The sequence below is a fragment of the Sciurus vulgaris genome (assembly GCF_902686455.1).
Source record: "Sciurus vulgaris genome assembly, chromosome: 7".
NCBI lineage: Eukaryota > Metazoa > Chordata > Mammalia > Rodentia > Sciuridae > Sciurus > Sciurus vulgaris.
The window spans coordinates 155891412-155908108 of record NC_136467.1 but is presented as its reverse complement, the minus strand read 5'-3'; the positions used below and the strand labels follow the sequence as shown (position 1 = coordinate 155908108).

General features: G+C 43.0%; 4 protein-coding genes across 4 annotated transcripts; 2 read left to right on the top strand and 2 right to left on the bottom strand.

Moving 5' to 3' along the window:
* Nucleotides 1-8034: 8034 nt before the first annotated feature.
* Nucleotides 8035-8731, bottom strand: LOC306665671 (histone H2B type 1-C/E/F/G/I). The gene has a single exon (XM_079147341.1). The coding sequence runs from the start codon at nucleotides 8700-8702 to the stop codon at nucleotides 8322-8324; it is 381 nt and encodes a 126-aa protein (XP_079003467.1). The 5' UTR covers nucleotides 8703-8731; the 3' UTR covers nucleotides 8035-8321.
* An 817-nt stretch (nucleotides 8732-9548) lies between these two features.
* Nucleotides 9549-10033, top strand: LOC306665230 (histone H3.2). The gene has a single exon (XM_079146562.1). It carries the CDS (start codon nucleotides 9574-9576, stop codon nucleotides 9982-9984), a length of 411 nt encoding a protein of 136 aa, XP_079002688.1. The 5' UTR covers nucleotides 9549-9573; the 3' UTR covers nucleotides 9985-10033.
* Nucleotides 10034-11044: 1011 nt separating this feature from the next.
* On the top strand, nucleotides 11045-11400 carry LOC306665170 (histone H4). Its single transcript, XM_079146433.1, has one exon. The coding sequence runs from the start codon at nucleotides 11060-11062 to the stop codon at nucleotides 11369-11371; it is 312 nt and encodes a 103-aa protein (XP_079002559.1). The 5' UTR covers nucleotides 11045-11059; the 3' UTR covers nucleotides 11372-11400.
* Nucleotides 11401-16356: 4956 nt separating this feature from the next.
* On the bottom strand, nucleotides 16357-16697 carry LOC306666837 (histone H4). Its single transcript, XM_079149102.1, has one exon. The coding sequence runs from the start codon at nucleotides 16674-16676 to the stop codon at nucleotides 16365-16367; it is 312 nt and encodes a 103-aa protein (XP_079005228.1). The 5' UTR covers nucleotides 16677-16697; the 3' UTR covers nucleotides 16357-16364.

Genomic DNA, 16697 nt, shown 5'->3' with positions numbered 1-16697 from the left:
CACCAAGCTCTATTTCACTGGGTCTCAGTCAGTAAAAGATCTGGTTGAATCCAAGATAGATCCCTGATTATCACTTACAAGCTCTGTGTAGCTGGTTGCTCAGTCTATTTGTTGACAGCCTCCTTGTAAATCATCCAAGGTGGTCAAGAATTAATGATTTAATCAGGTCAAAGTAATGTAACTTAGTGTCTATTGGAGGGTTTCATACAGATTATTTTATTTAATCTGCACAGTATCTCCTTGGATTGGAGGTCATTATTAGACCCACTGTAAAGATGAAGAAGGGGAATCATTGTGAACTGAAGGGCCTCACACAGGGACTCATTTGGATGATTAAGTCATGGTCTTTATTTCAGGGGTAAGAAAGATGGACATTATGTTCTGCGTATTTTTATTTTCCTTAATTAATCCATGCACTGAACAAAGACCTACCATACCACTGAGCTATACCCACAGAGAGCAGAAACATTTTGAGTACTTCCCCTGTGCTCAACATTGCTCTAGGTGCTGGAGGTAGAGACATCAGCAAAGCCCCTCTGCGTGGAGAGTTCTCGGTATTGTGGGAGACAGAAAATAGACCTACCCCCCAAAAAATGTGTGTGTGTGTGTGTAGGTGAAGAAGATGAGGAATGCATATAAAGAATAGGGGGAACAAGGACAGTTGGTGGTGCAGTTAGGTGGTAGACAACTGCAATTCTAAACAGAGTGCGTAGAGAAGATCTCATAATGAAGAGGAAACTGGGTAGAGGCCTGAGATCTGGAAGGGAGCAAGGTCTTCACACTTCTGTAGATGATTAGTCCAGGAAAGAGAGACCTCACAGAGGCCAAGATGGGAGCGGTGGTCTCAGTTTTTATAACCTATTGCATAAAACCAGGGTCCTATTCCATTTTTTTTTTTTTCCAAGATGGAGTTTATGGGTAACTCAACTCTGATTTATACATGTTAATTTTCAAATACTGTTCCAGGTGCCTGAGGACCCACAGTTAAGATAGTGAACCAGGCAGCAAAAGCAGGAAAAGAGGAGTGTTATTCCCATGGAGAACTTTCTGATTCAGGGATGCCAGAAGTTTGGGAGACAATATTAATTAGGTGATAATTGATTGAAAATATGAAAAGAGAGATCTGAGGTTCCACAAAGTTAGCATTATTATCTTCTCAGAAATCTAAATGTAATATTTCTAAAAAGGTTTCATGAACAAATGAATTTTGAGAATCATACTAAATGTTTGAGTTTTCAAGTACAAATAAAATCTGCTCATTCTATTACCATTAGAACTCTATAGTAAAAGTTTCTCAAGGTTATAATATGATGGCCAAGTACATAATAATTGAAATAAAGCAAAAATAAATAAAAAAATTATTTCCGATGAAGATGATACATGTTCCTCAACAACTGGTCTTGATTCCCAGTCAAATCTTGGCAGAGGCCACCACCCTTCTGACCCCTTCATATTGGGTGAGACTGCAGTCCAACATGAGATACAGGCATTTCCATTACAGTGTGTGGAGTATCAGTTACCTCCACTTTTCTTGTAAGTGGTATTGCAAGAACAGGAGCCTGTGAGCCTTCAGGATTCGTCTAGATAATTGAGAGTTTTGTGGTACACTGTTAATTCCCTAGAATTTCCATATTCTTTTCTTGAACTTTTCTAATTGAGTCTAAGCAGTAACATATTTAAAACTCTGCCTATCTTTATGGTATCATACAGTTTCCAAAGATCATGGGACCTATTGCTGATGGAGGCCAATACAGTTTCATCTTCTTTGGTTAATTTTTGAGGAAAAAATTCAGTCACATTTTGTTTTGTTTCTGTGAAGGTTAATTTGAGGTCTTAGCCTCACTGAACTAAGGAATACTTACGCAACTGATAAAACCTATTTGGTGTGTCTGTGTCAGTTTCTAGAGGAAATCGGTGTGTGAGTCTGAGAGGAATAAGTGGTGAAGATTTGTCCCACAATGTGGGTGGGTACCATTCAATCATCTGGGGGCCCAGGTAGAACAAAAGAAGAAGAGGAAATGTGAACTCATTTTTTCTCTCCTGGAGCCAGAACACTGCCACGTCTGGGCATCAGAAACCTAGGATCTAGGGCCTTTGAACTCCAGGACTTATACCAGGGACCCCTAAAGTCCTTAGGAATTTGACTTTAAGTTGAGCCATGTTACTAGCATCCCAGGGTCTCCAGCTCGCAGACAGCCTATTGTAGGACTTCTCAGTCTCCATAACCACATGAGTCAATCTCCCTATAAATCCTCTGCCATCTGTTTCTACATATCCTTAATATGGAGATGCATCTGGCAATAAGTGACTACATTTTCTTTTAGAAACTAAGGATCTGGACTCTGTTTTGATACAGGATATATTATTAAGAAAATCCTCAAGCCTTAGCAACAAAATACAAGCCTATTTTCTGCTGAAAATGAGGTTCACAATGGGTGCTGTAGTGCAAGCAGCTCTTTCTTCCATGCAGTGGGTATGGAGTGCAAGTGATTTCTGTCTTTGTGTTTCAGTCAAGGCATCCCTATTTTTGATGGGAGGAGGAAGAGTATGAAAAATCTTTAATGGAAGGTTATTATGCCCAGGCCTAGAAATGTTAAGTTTTATTTTGATTTACAGTTCATTGGGAAAACACAGAGGAAAGGCCACAACTAACTATAAAGGAGGCTGGGAAGTGAGCTCTAATAAGGAAGAAAGAGATCAGCAGCTAGTGAACCTGTATATCTGAAGGTTTATAGAGTTTACTTGGAAGTGAGGGCCAAGATTTAATGTCCTATATCTGTCATTTTAGATAGCCTCTCTTGCTGTAAATTCCTTTCCAGATTTCTAAGAAACCCTGTCTTCTATAATCTGTATGCCAAAAGCCCTGTTCTTTCTTGAGCAGTGAAACAGAAGTTGGTACTCTGTCAGACCCAGCTGTAAATGAGCCTGAACAAGTCACCTCATCACTATGAACATCACTGTAGTATCTTATTTAGCAAATGAAGAAACCAGCGGCATGTCTGCATGTCTAAGGTCACCTGATGGCAAATGTGATACAACATTCAACTTGGGCTGCAGACTTCAAAACTCTGCAACTTTAAGTACGTTCCATTGCTGTCGTATAGTTGCATTCATTATCAGTTTCCCAATGGGACCGTGTTTCATGTTGTAGATAACAGGGACTGTGGGGGGTCCTCTCTGCCACATCCTGAGTGGAGAAGGAAAGGATTGACTTTCAGAGGAGAATGTTGGCTGTTTTTCTCTATCTATTACCCCAAAACTTATCTACTCAATAAACACTCTTTTTATGAGAGGGGGTGTGACAGGTCCAGCCATACCAACTCTGGCCTCTTTATAACAACTGAGTCACCCAACTCTCCTTTATTTATAATATGCAGGTAAAAGGGGGCAAGGAAGGACTGGGAGGTGCTTCTTCTGTGATGGACAGGATAGGGTGGAGTTAAGGGAGCCATCCTCTTAAGGGGAAAATTCCAGAAGTAGTCAGGGAACCACTCCCATGCAGCGCCACATACTTCCCAGCAGTTCCTAGAAGCCAGGCCTTTGCGTCACATGGCTCAGCCTAGTCTGCTGAATAAGGACGGCTTCCCACAGGGACCATACCTGGGTCATCTCTATGATTTGACAGAATGATAGACATTTGAGTGAGGTGGGCAATTCAGATGTGGATAACTTTGAGAGTCATGGAAGAGTATTTTAAAATGAGAGAACTGAGTATTTAGTGCAAAAAACAAGGCTGCACATTATGGGAGATGGTCAGTGCAATCAGAGTTCTCTGGAGGAACAGAACTGATAGGGACACACACACACACACACACACACACACACACACACACACACACCACATGCATTTATTAGCGTGGCTTACACTACCAGAGGTTGGGCAGTCTCATGATGGCTCTCTGCAGGCTAGAGAACTGGAAACCCATAGCTGCCTGTCCAAGAAGCTGAAGCCTTCAGAACAAGACGGAGAAAAGATGCAGCCCGTCTGAGGTTGAAGATCTGGAAACTCCCTAGAGAACTGCTGAGGTGAGTCCATGTGAAAGATGGACGAAGCTGGAGTTGGGAGTCCTCAGGCATCAGCAGCTGCAATGCAAAGCCTGCTTACAGGGGCTGGCAGGCTTTCTCCTTCATCCAATTTTGTTCCGTCTGGGCCCCCAGATTGTTGGAAGGTACTGCCCTCAGTTTGCTGTCGCACACACATACCGATGGTGTCTGGAAACACCCTCACAAACACACTCAGAAGTGCTTCACTAGTTTCCTAGGCATCTCTCAACTCAGTCAGGTTGGTAATTACGATTGGCCATGACAAGCCCAACTCTTGTCACCTTGTGACCCATCTACATACCTCTCCTTAAACTGTACTCAATCTCCAAATCAACACAATTCTGCCCAACATGATACAACTATCCTGCATATACCAAAAAATGCATTAGGTCCTTCCCCAGAATAGGAGGAAAAGGGTTTTTTTTTTTTTTTTTTTTTTTGAGTGATGTTTACTATTCTCAACATTCCATAACTTGGAGTATAAAGTAGATTTAATGACAAATAAGTAAAATAATAATAAGTAAAGGTTAAATGACAAAAGAATAAGAGGAAAGAACACAAAGATATCAGTTCACTATATTTATAGATATGCACAAACATGCCTAACAAAATAGGAAATATTTTTTATAATATCATTTGTATAACCGGCTATGTTGTAGCTATTATTTATAGTCACCTTCTTTACTACCCTTACTACCTTCAGCAAGCAAAACAGTAGGTATTTGTTCTTTACCTGGAGTGGTGACCCCAGCTACATACCTGAAGGGACTGGGCCATTTCTCAATCTGCCTGGCTTGGGTTGTCGTAGTTTCCCATTGACCTTAATAAGAGGACATGGTAATACCGAGAGATATCCTAAGGGATCTCTGGCACTCCAGGAGTACTCTTCCTTGCCTCAATTATGGAATAATAGTCCAATTTTCCTGTGTAATCTGGATCAATCACTCCTGCGAACACCATAATTCCCTTCTTAGCCTGTTACTCAGGAAGTCCCTCCTGGTGGAAGTATTTCCAGTCCAGAACTGAGGCTGCCAGGCCAGCAGAGCATAAGGATGTGCGGACAGGAAGCAAACATTTTGCTTGAGGGTCATTTGGGGTCACAGTGAGTGGTCCCATTCCAATTCCCATCCCTTGATGTGAAGCCATCCTTATGGAGCAGAATCAGATGTGGTTGAGCCATGGGACACAGAGGCCTGACTTCTAGGAACTGGCAGCCACAGAGGACTGTCCCAGATCGCCAGGGCGTATGGGGTGCTGTGTGGGAGTGTTTCCCTGTCTGGTTCTATGCTTGTTTCCCTGAGCAAATGGTTCCCCTAACTCCACCCCATCCTGTTCATCACAGAAGAAGCCCCTAGTGGTCTGGGCCCCTTTACTTGTGTGACTATACATAAAGGAGAGGTGAACAACTCCATGTGGTTAGAGGCCAGATCTGGTATGGCCCGGTCCATCACACCCCTCTCATTTAAAAAGAGTAGGGGTTATTGTGTGTTTATTTATTAGATAAGTTTTAGGGGTGATTGATTGATTTATAACCAACATCATCCTCTGGCAGTTAACCCTTTCTCATCCACCCGGGATGTGGTAGAACCCCCCCCCCCCCCCCCCCCCCCGACACACACACATCTCGAACCTGGACCTGTGAATCTATAAGCTATAAGAGAAACAGTACCATATACAGTAGGTGTTGATTTAGAGCATGTGCACTCTTCTGGAGAACCCTGCCCATCACTGCAAGGGATGGCTGCCTCCTGGACTCGTAACCATGTCTTCACAAGGCCATTGCACTAGTCCTGTTGAACCAGTTGCTTCAGAATGATGAGGAACATGGAAAGACCAGTGAAGCCCATGAACACGAGTCTATTGCCACACTTCTTTGTCTGTGAAGTGAGTTTCTTGTCAAAAGCAATGTTGTCGAACACCATGAGAGTGGCTAAGGCCTTCTGTGATCCACAGATGGTTGTGTTGGCAGAAATGTCATATGCAGGTGAAGCAAATCCATATTCAGCATAAGTGCCTATCCTGGGTGGGACACAGTGCTGCCCCTCTGATGGAAGTAGTCCAAAGACATCAACCTGCTGCCACGTCACTGGCTAATCACCCTGGGGAATGATTTCATATTAGGGGCTTAGTGTTAGTCTGCTGGCAGATTGGACACTCAGTAGTGGCCATAGCCAGGTCTGTGTTGGTGAGTGAAAGTCCGTGTGGCTGAACCCATGCATAACCTTCACCCCTGCCATCATGGCCACTTTTTTCAAGAGTGCATTGGGCAATGACAGGGGTGACTGGGGGAAGGTTGACTGCTATCTAGACTGAGTCATCCTATGCACTGGATTATTAGTCTTCCTCTGCTGAGGTCACCTTTTGATGAATATTTACATGGGACACAAAAGTCTTCACATCCTTCCCCAAATGTCTTTGTCACTCATTTTCCAATCATGTTCTTTCCAGTCCCAAAGCATTGGCAACAACCCATCAACCAGTGTATAGGGGCACATCTGGCCATTTTTCTTTCCAAGCCAAATGTACTCAGGTGCCTTTTTCTAACATTCCTCACAGTCTCCTCTTTTGTGATTCATATTCAACATATGAATTTTGAATTTTGTCTACATCTCAAACTTCTTGCTTACCCATTTACACTTTTTATAAGTTTTCTACTTTGTGTAAATTGCTTCACAATTATGTCTCATTCATCCCATCGGGTAGTGTTGATTCCCCATGAAAGAACTCAAAAGCAGAATACATCGGAGAAAAATTCAATAATAAAAAATACACTCCTTTAAAAAAAATTGGGTCCTTTTAGTTATACATGATGTTAAAATACATTTTTATATAATCATACAAGCATGGGATACACATTTGCATAGGAGATGAGTTCCCTGAGGATACCATGGTTCCCATTCCAGGCCTGAGTTAGGTAACTTTATATGAGAAATACACTTTTATTTTTATTGATTAGTATCCATTTTACATAATCACTTCCAGGGGGTATCTGATACGTAAACAGGTTCACATTAAAACAAATTTTTAAAATAAATTAAGATAAATAATGGACAAGACTAGTCTTTATTACATTATATTCTATACTTAACGTTAGGCACTAAACTAAGGACCTCTGTAAAATTCTTTGATCAAACATGGCCCTATCACAGCATAGACGGGTGGCCCTTGGCTGTAGTCTTGGGGCTTGAACTCTGGCTGTACTTTCTCACTCTCTCTAAAAAAGGCAAGTCAGTATAGTCTTGCTGCCTCTTCTTCCCTTGCCTCTCTTGCTCTATTCTCATTCTAGAATTACTTCCAAAATTGAAATCTTTTGAGATTGTCATTTTGGATTTTGACATTTTAAATTCGGCAATATTAAAAGCCGATACTTTTTCTTTTAAGTTACTTTCAGACTGATATTTCCCCCTTATTAGTTTGTGAGATTATTATTTAACTATGAATTTTAGACTGCAATTCTTGTTAAAAAGATTGGGGTTAAAATAGCCCTTGCTCTATGGTCACATCCATTTCCTCGACATTTACCAAAACAAAGGCTTACAGTTGTAAATGTGCATCTTTTGCAGCTCAGAAGCATCTTTCAACTGAAGAGGCATTGTTAGTTCAAACAGCTCCCAAGGAATAACAAGAAATGCTATTTCTGACAATTACTAGATAGTAATCTCACCTGGGCTAGTCCCATACACAAATGATGTGCACTTTTTTACTTCTTTGACCTTGTTCCTTCCTTGCTTTTAGTTGATTTAAAAAAAAAAGTCACCTATTTTGGAGGTCACATGGTCAAGTATTAGCTTTGCTGTAGAGATTTTAAGATAACATCCTTAGGTTACTTCACTTTTTATAGAAACCACCTACTTTCTTGCACAGGGGTCTGGTAAATGACCTTTTTGTTCAGCTAAAAACTCCACCCTCATCTTGCTGACACCATCTTCTGAAGACATTATCTAAAACTCACGAAGGCTATTTATCCCTATGCAGAACACTTAACCTTCATAAATTCCACATAAATACCCAAAAGCCCTCCTTTGATAGGAGTAAGATTTAAAAGTCTGAGGACACAAACATTAGGAAGTCTTGCTAAGATTATCTTGCAAATTATTTAAGCTTTGGTAGCGACAGATCTCGTCAGGTGTACACCTCACTCTATCAGTGAATCAAATTCCAGCCCACCAAACCAACAATTCCTTGTAGGGTGCAACAGCAATCAAGTATTAAAGCTCTCATTTGAGATTTGAGTGGCTCTGAAAAGAGCCTTTGGACTTGACAATGCCTCTGAAATCTTACTTGGAGCTGGTGTACTTGGTGACGGCCTTGGTGCCCTCGGACACGGCGTGCTTGGCCAGCTCCCCGGGCAGCAGCAGGCGCACGGCCGTCTGGATCTCCCGCGACGTGATGGTCGAGCGCTTGTTGTAGTGCGCCAGGCGCGACGCCTCGCCCGCGATGCGCTCGAAGATGTCGTTGACGAACGAGTTCATGATGCCCATGGCCTTGGACGAGATGCCGGTGTCGGGGTGCACCTGCTTCAGCACCTTGTACACGTACACCGAGTAGCTCTCCTTGCGGCTGCGCTTGCGCTTCTTGCCGTCCTTCTTCTGCGCCTTGGTCACCGCCTTCTTGGAGCCCTTCTTCGGGGCGGGAGCGGACTTCGCTGGCTCAGGCATGACGGATGTCTGTTTAGAAAAGAGGGCAATGCTGAGTATCTAGCAGCGAGGACCTATTTTTGTAGGTTGTGTATGCAAATGAGGTACAATCTCCCACCATCCGTGATTGGACCAAATCAGCCAATAGAAGGTTTTATACAAATAAGGAAAAAATTCAAATATGCCTTCTGATTGGTTAGCTATTTGAAACCTGTCCTAAATTATTTAAAACACTATCAATAAAGTTTTCAGTTTCAGAATACTTTAAAACGAATGTATTTGCAGTAGTATGTATTTGGGAGCTCTGTCTCCCAGGCTCCACGTCTGAACATGCACGCAGGACAGATAAAATCCATACGCATAATACTTGTACGAGTAAAGTCCGCAGCAATCTTAAAGGCTTTTCAAAAAGCGGAGTCCGCACGTTCCTACACTGGTGTGATTTTAATGTCCCTTAACAGTTTCCGGAAGTGATGCCAGGGTTGGAAGGCTGAGAAGTATGAAATACAATGCTTGTGCTGATAAGACATTTCTGTAAAGTCTGAGGTTTTTATAAAAGATCAAAGGTCACATTGGTTGGATCGTGCAGGTTCAAATGCGAATTTGCTTAAACCTCTCAGGAACTGCCCAACGTAAATTTCCGGGGGTTCTCATTCTCAAAGGAAGGTTCAAATAAGAAGGCACGTAATACAGGCTGCCGCGTAACATAAGGCCAGGAAAAACTAGCGCTGATTGAGCACCTTTCATTACCAGACTCCGTAGCCAATCACAAGTCCGATGGAGTTATTTGATTCATGGCGCGGAATTTGAAGAATCCGACCAATCAGGAGGACGTTACCTTTATAAATAGGAGCAACAACAACTGCGTGTCCAGTTGCAACTTCCGTTCGTCATGGCTCGTACTAAACAGACTGCTCGCAAGTCCACCGGCGGCAAGGCGCCGCGCAAGCAGCTGGCCACCAAGGCCGCCCGCAAGAGCGCGCCGGCCACCGGCGGCGTCAAGAAGCCGCACCGCTACCGGCCCGGCACCGTGGCGCTGCGCGAGATCCGCCGCTACCAGAAGTCCACCGAGCTGCTGATCCGCAAGCTGCCGTTCCAGCGCCTGGTGCGCGAGATCGCGCAGGACTTCAAGACCGACCTGCGCTTCCAGAGCTCGGCCGTCATGGCGCTGCAGGAGGCGAGCGAGGCCTACCTGGTGGGGCTGTTCGAGGACACCAACCTGTGCGCCATCCACGCCAAGCGCGTCACCATCATGCCCAAGGACATCCAGCTGGCGCGCCGCATTCGCGGGGAGAGGGCGTAAAGCATTTTTAGCAGCTTATGAAACCCAAAGGCTCTTTTCAGAGCCACTTTCACTTTCGCCTTAAAAGAGCTGTTCTCCAGTGACTTAAGTTTTTATTGCAGAAAGCGTTATGAGACCCCTTGATTCCAGCTGCAAATTTTCACCCTACCCCGCGTGCCGAAATTCCTACCCTGGTAGCAGTGCAGTGCGTACCACCTGTTGCTTTCTGCTTTATACATCTTTATTCCAGGCTTTTCCCTGCATCCTGCTTTTTACCTATTTTCAGCCTCGTGCCAATTTGCCAAAGCCCCGGCCCCAGTAGGTTGCCGTTGGTGAACCCGTTCTTGTTAGTGCATGTGGTTCCTTTGCAAATGCCGTTTGTGACCATCTGGATTGGACATCCTTGTTAGAACCATTTCAGGTTTTAAGTGGACTAAGTGCACCCATTCAACTGTACTGTTAGGACATTTCTTTTTCATTCTTGACTTGAACATGGGAGTCCTCAGGGTGGCAAAGCCTGACATGCGGTTAGCAGTGGTACATTTACAAACTTTTAATGAGAAGGTCACGTTGTGTGCTTTATCCCTGTGTTTAAGCATTTTGTAAGAACAGTCCATCGTAAGAACTTTAAATGACAAGTGTCATTTTGCTTACGACTCAAAGCATATTTTTTCCCGATACGGTCATCACGCCTCTGATAAGCAGGCTTATAAAAGTTTAGAGCAGCCACGCAGATTCCACAAAGCTTGGATTTCCCGTTTTGGTCTATGAATGAGTTCCTTAGTTTCTTAGAATTTTGGTCTGCTTCCATTTTAGTACTGGAAACAAACTAAGACTGCACATGAAATTAATTTTTACGTGCATTAAACAAGTGACGTACTTTCCTTACTGTTGACACTTTAGTGATTCCTTAAATATCAATAAATCTACCATCCCATTTTTAGTCCGTGGCCTGTTCAGATACAAAAGGGAGGGGACTCTATATCGTTTCCCGCCTCTTCCGGTCTTTCAGTTTTCAAATAGGTCCGCATCATTCTACTAAAAGAGGCTACAACCTGCAGTATTTTCGATAGTTGTCTCCTTTGTGTGTATTACTATGTCTGGTCGCGGCAAAGGAGGCAAAGGCCTAGGCAAGGGCGGCGCCAAGCGCCACCGCAAGGTGCTGCGCGACAACATCCAGGGCATCACCAAGCCCGCCATCCGCCGCCTGGCCCGCCGCGGCGGCGTCAAGCGCATCTCCGGCCTCATCTACGAGGAGACGCGCGGGGTGCTCAAGGTCTTCCTGGAGAACGTGATCCGCGACGCCGTCACCTACACGGAGCACGCCAAGCGCAAGACGGTCACGGCCATGGACGTGGTCTACGCGCTCAAGCGCCAGGGCCGCACGCTCTACGGCTTCGGAGGCTGAGTGACTGTCCTTTCCCTCAGCCTTTCCCAAAGGTCCTTTTCAGGGCCAATTACTTTTTCTCTGGAGCAGTTGCGCACTTTGGCAAAGTATTCACTAGTGTTAATATTGTAGCATTGGATGTTTTCACTTAATACTGTTCCTTAGGAAATGTTTGCTATTTTTAGCCGCTGTGCTAGGCTAGTCACACCGGTGTCTCTAGGTACATGGGTTAGTCTCATGTTGGCTGCCTTTAGGTACCATGCAGATTTAAATAGGTGCACTGCCTTCAACCCTAAGCCTCTAAAATCTACTTCAGCTTATGGTACCCATCGCATTCTTAACCTTTTACTGGTAAGTTTTCCTCCCTTATGACCCTGTTTTTTTTTAAAACGTGTGAAAACTATGCAAAAATCTAAAATGGTGATTCGGGCGTGAATTGTTGGTGAAAGGAGAAAAACTGGAGAGCGAAAGTTTGTAAGTGATATCCTGTGATGGTGCTAACATGTTCCCATGTACCAAGGGTCAAAGGTGTGTCCCCTGTAACCTGACGTCCTCCAACTTTACACTATTAAAAAGTAATCGGTCTGCAAATGGATTCTTCTGTCTGTGGTCTCTCAGAAGACTCACTTTGACTAAGGTGTAACTGGAATCTAATGATATCAATGTGCTGTTCTGAGTACTGAGGATAAAAAGAGCAGTTAAATACAACAGGAGAAAAAACCTGGAAGCTAGAATGTGGAATATTGTGTAAAACAATTGGATTGCTTGTTAAAAAAAAATTCAGTTTGAAAAAGGGAAGATTGTAGAAGATTGAAAGAGACTAAACCAATATAGCAAATGTTCAGTAGAGTTAAACAATGTTGATGAGGCTTTGATTCTGAGGAAAAAAACTGAGTATTGTGACAATTGAGGAATCTGGAATGTGCACTGCTTATTAACTCATTTTAGGGACCATCTTTATATTTTTAGTTTTAGATTTGATATATTGAGATTACATGTATAATTGCTTTATTCTTAGGAGTTATACTCTATAGTTATATTCTGAAATTTCAGATGTCTGACACTTTCAAATGGTTCAGGCCTGGAACAAGACATACAAAATAATCGTACAATTATATTCAGGTGGGAGATGATTGATAAACCTACCTTTCATTCATTTTTCATTGAATAGTGTTATAATGAAGTTTTTAGAAAAATCAAACAAATGACACAGTATGTTAAAAACTGCTCTGCCACCATCATGAGACAGGTTCCCCCAACAGTGAACGTCAACCCCTGTCTGCTATTATGGAGGTGGAAGCAGCAGGGCACGATGCTCGTCATTAGCATGTGTAGAATTCCTCTGCTCTAGATTCTTACACTGAAGTTAGCCAAAGGGAAAAGATGTTGAAATAGGCATTTCAAGCAATTTTGGCAAAGGTTCAAAGTGTAAGATACAAGGGCCAAGAGGTAGTAATGCCAGAGACTGGGAACAGATACAGGAAGAAAGAAACAGGTATGGCAGTTGTCTGAGTAAGGAGAGTATCATCTACACTGGAATACTCAGAATTCACTTCACGTGGTGATATATGTGCCAGCCAGGTGTGACATGATCCAGGAGTGTCACGTCTACTGCTAGCAATCATGAAAGATTTACAGGTTAACTTCGTATCTTGTAAGTAAGGTAGGATTCCAGAGTCTTCACAGACCCTCGTTGTCACCAAAGATGGCAGAACGAGACCTGCATTTTATTCCAGGTCAATCTTCCCTTGCTGCCTGCGTCTCATGTTGACATTATCAGGCCCAGATTGAATGTTATGCTTTTCAGTCTCTGAATCTTTTGTGTTTTAGTCCTGTGCAGTTGTTCAGTCTCTTAGGAAATAGTCACCCACACTTTGAAGAATTTATGAACAAGAATACTAATGTGTTGACAATTAAATGGATGTATATCTGCAATTGTGGACTTGGAGCCAAGGATTTCAGAGACTTGACCAGAGGTACAGAGAAAGATTGACTTGTTTTAGGTCACCTTGCTGCACAGGAATGAAGTTCTGAGAAAAGGTTGGGTTCTTTCTACTAAATGTGTGCTTAGCTGGTAACTGTACCTTTGCTCACAGATTAGGGTTAAGTCCAAGTAGACTCAGGATTTGAGAGCTCATGATTTTGCTTTTAACTGCTACACTATATCAACACTCTTGGTCAAATACTGGATCCAACCTGATGATGGCATTGTAGTAGGAGAGACTCAGGAGAAAAGATTTGGGTGTCCTTTGGGAATATTTTCCCTCTTTTAATTCACACACATCTGCCTTTAATACCCACTTTGTGTTAGTACTCTGTTTGGCACTGGTGTTTCAGTGACAAGCTGGAAAGGGACCTTGTTATAAAGAGTTTGTTCACATGAAAGAAGATTGAAGATAGAAAATAGATGCATAGAGTTGGTGAATAATGGTGTGAAGAAATACACATATGATACAAGGCTGTGTCATACTCCGTAACTGGGGAGTGAGTGGGCTGTCATATTAGACAGGGACGGAGGAGCTGGCATTGGATTCATGATTTGAGGTAAGGTAGGGAGCCAGGACAAAGATATCCCAGGATATAGGATGTACAAAACAAAGTTGAGGTGAGAGAATATGTTTTTGTTTCAGGAACAAAAGGCAGCCAGTATAGCCTCTTCCTATATTTCCAAAATGCACTACAATCTGTGTTTACCTTGTCACATCTTCTGACTGGCCCTGCAGCCATCTTGACCAAGATGTTTATGATTATACTGACCTACTCAGGCAATAGGGAATCATCTCCTACTCTTCAAATTCTTAATTTAATCACATCCCCAAATCCCTTTTAACACACAGGGAAACATTCTCAACATCTGGAGATTAGGACATGAGCATCTTTAGAGAGAAAGAGACATTATTCTGTCTACAACTATTATGGGGCATAAAACCTTTTATCATCACTGTTCATACAATTCTGAATTCCTCAAGTACACAATCCTCTACCAGAAAGCAGTTAAAACTTTTTTTTTTTTTTTTAAAAGGCTCTATATCCTTAGTTGTAGGCTGACTCTGGTTATCATATGTTAGAAGAAAATGTTTAAAGGCATACTGATATTTAAAGGTAGTAGTATTCTTAGGAAAGTCATAGATCCATGTCCGAAGGTACTTCCAGAATAAAATTCAAAAGGGTGCTGCAGAAGTGGCCTGCTGCTGCTGTGTCACACTTGACCACTTGGAAGCCAACACTGCTGCCACTGCCCCAAGCTGGCTTTTCTCCCAGGAGAAGCAGAGGCTCTAAGGAGCATGCTCCGAAGAGGTATTTTAGAAGTGTGAATGATTAGTGGAGTTTATGACACATATCAGCACTTTTGCTTCATGGGAGATTGACAACTGGAGTTCTAACAAGATTTTTGACACAGAGACCTAACCTGGGAGTTTCACCAATTTATATTGAAGATATATGGACCAGTATTTTTCAAATATTTGTCCTCCAGATTCTACAAAGGGAACAAACAAAAGTGTATGCACTTAAAATTTTATTTTCTGAAAAAATATTTTCATTTATATGAAGTGTTTGATAATTTCTATTTATTTCATTTTTTTAATGCTAGTTGAGACCCATTAAATTGTTTTCATTTCCTGTAAGTTTACAACCTGCATTTAAAGACATTTGCAATTGATGGTTGGCAGTCTAAAACCTGACGTGTAAAAAGAAATGGTAGAGGAGAAAGTGCTAGGGGAAGAGAGTCATTGTTGAAGGGAAGTGATCTGTGAAAGTTTGCTTTCACAGATGCTTAACTTCATTGATTCATTCAGTCATTGCATTAACATGTATGAAATGAATGGTATGTGCTACATAATTGTTTTTCAGTCCTGAAGACAGTAAAATGAAGACATTGTCCAAGGCTTCAAGATCTTGAGACAAAAGGAGCAATAATCACCCTGTGTCCTTAGTGTGCCATGCCTCTGGTCCTAAGTGAACTATGAAGTTGGCCCAGGGACAAGAGTGCAGTGCAGTTTGTAGGGTAGAAGAAAACCTTGGGTACTGATTGCACCTGGGAGAAATAGGTAAAGGAAAGGTCTCCTGAAGGAAATTCTTAAAGAAACCCCCAAAGAGTTGAGGGCTATGTGTGGAAAAAGGAATTGTACATAAAAGATTCCTTTTGATAAGCATTCCAAGTAGTCTGGTACATTTAGCGGCAGAATCCATGGCTGGGGACGAGATTGTGGAGGTAGGCAGATGTCAGATACTAGGGATTCATTCTACAAATAATAGAACCTGTGAAACTTATTTTTGCACAGGTGAGTTTGTAAGTTGCATGAGCTTCTGATTGCAAGGTGGTTAGAATGCAGGTGATCTATAAGGACTGGTCACTACAGGGAACTGTCTTGCCGGGTTCTAAGGCTGCATGCCTGAAAACCTCACCTTTTATATAAGAGCACACTCTGGAAAATAAATACTACAAAGTGTTAAGGTATCTTCAGTTCAAAAACCAAAAGGACCCAGAAGACCAAACAGAATTGAGAAAAACAAGATCTAAGTTGTTAAGAAGAGTATTATACGATCTTAAGGTAAGGGTATTAAAACAGCCAGATACAGCAGAGGTTAAATCCTTAGCCTAAATTCTTAGTGAACCTTTGGACTTGATAATTTGCTGACTGGCAACCAAGGGTAAGGACATTTCAGTTGAGTGGTTTGACTTGGACATAGGTAGAACACAGGAGGCAGGCCATTTATACCTTAGGCTAGACCTGTTAACGCTGACCTATATGAATGCTTTGCAATAGTTGTGGCAAACACCTCAATGCCAGGCTTATTAAGTAAGGGAGCAGCAAAGCAATCAGGCTCTTGTAAGCTGCAGCCAGGAAACGCAAGTGCTCTTCCTCTTCTCAGTCCTTCCCAAAGTTTAAGCAGAACGCTTTTTACCAACTTATCAAATCATTGTCCAAAGACTGTCAGTTAACGGCTCTACTTGTGACAATATGGGTGGCCCTGAAAAGGGCCTTTTGTTAGCTTTGGTTGACGGTAAGGTTCAGCCTCCAAAGCCGTAGAGCGTACGGCCCTGGCGCTTGAGCGCGTAGACCACGTCCATGGCCGTGACCGTCTTGCGCTTGGCGTGCTCCGTGTAGGTAACCGCGTCGCGGATCACGTTCTCCAGGAAGACCTTGAGCACCCCGCGCGTCTCCTCGTAGATGAGGCCGGAGATGCGTTTGACGCCGCCGCGCCGGGCCAGGCGGCGGATGGCGGGCTTGGTGATGCCCTGGATGTTGTCGCGCAGCACCTTGCGGTGGCGCTTGGCGCCGCCCTTGCCCAGACCTTTGCCTCCCTTACCGCGACCAGACATGGCTGCAAGCAGGCTACTTTT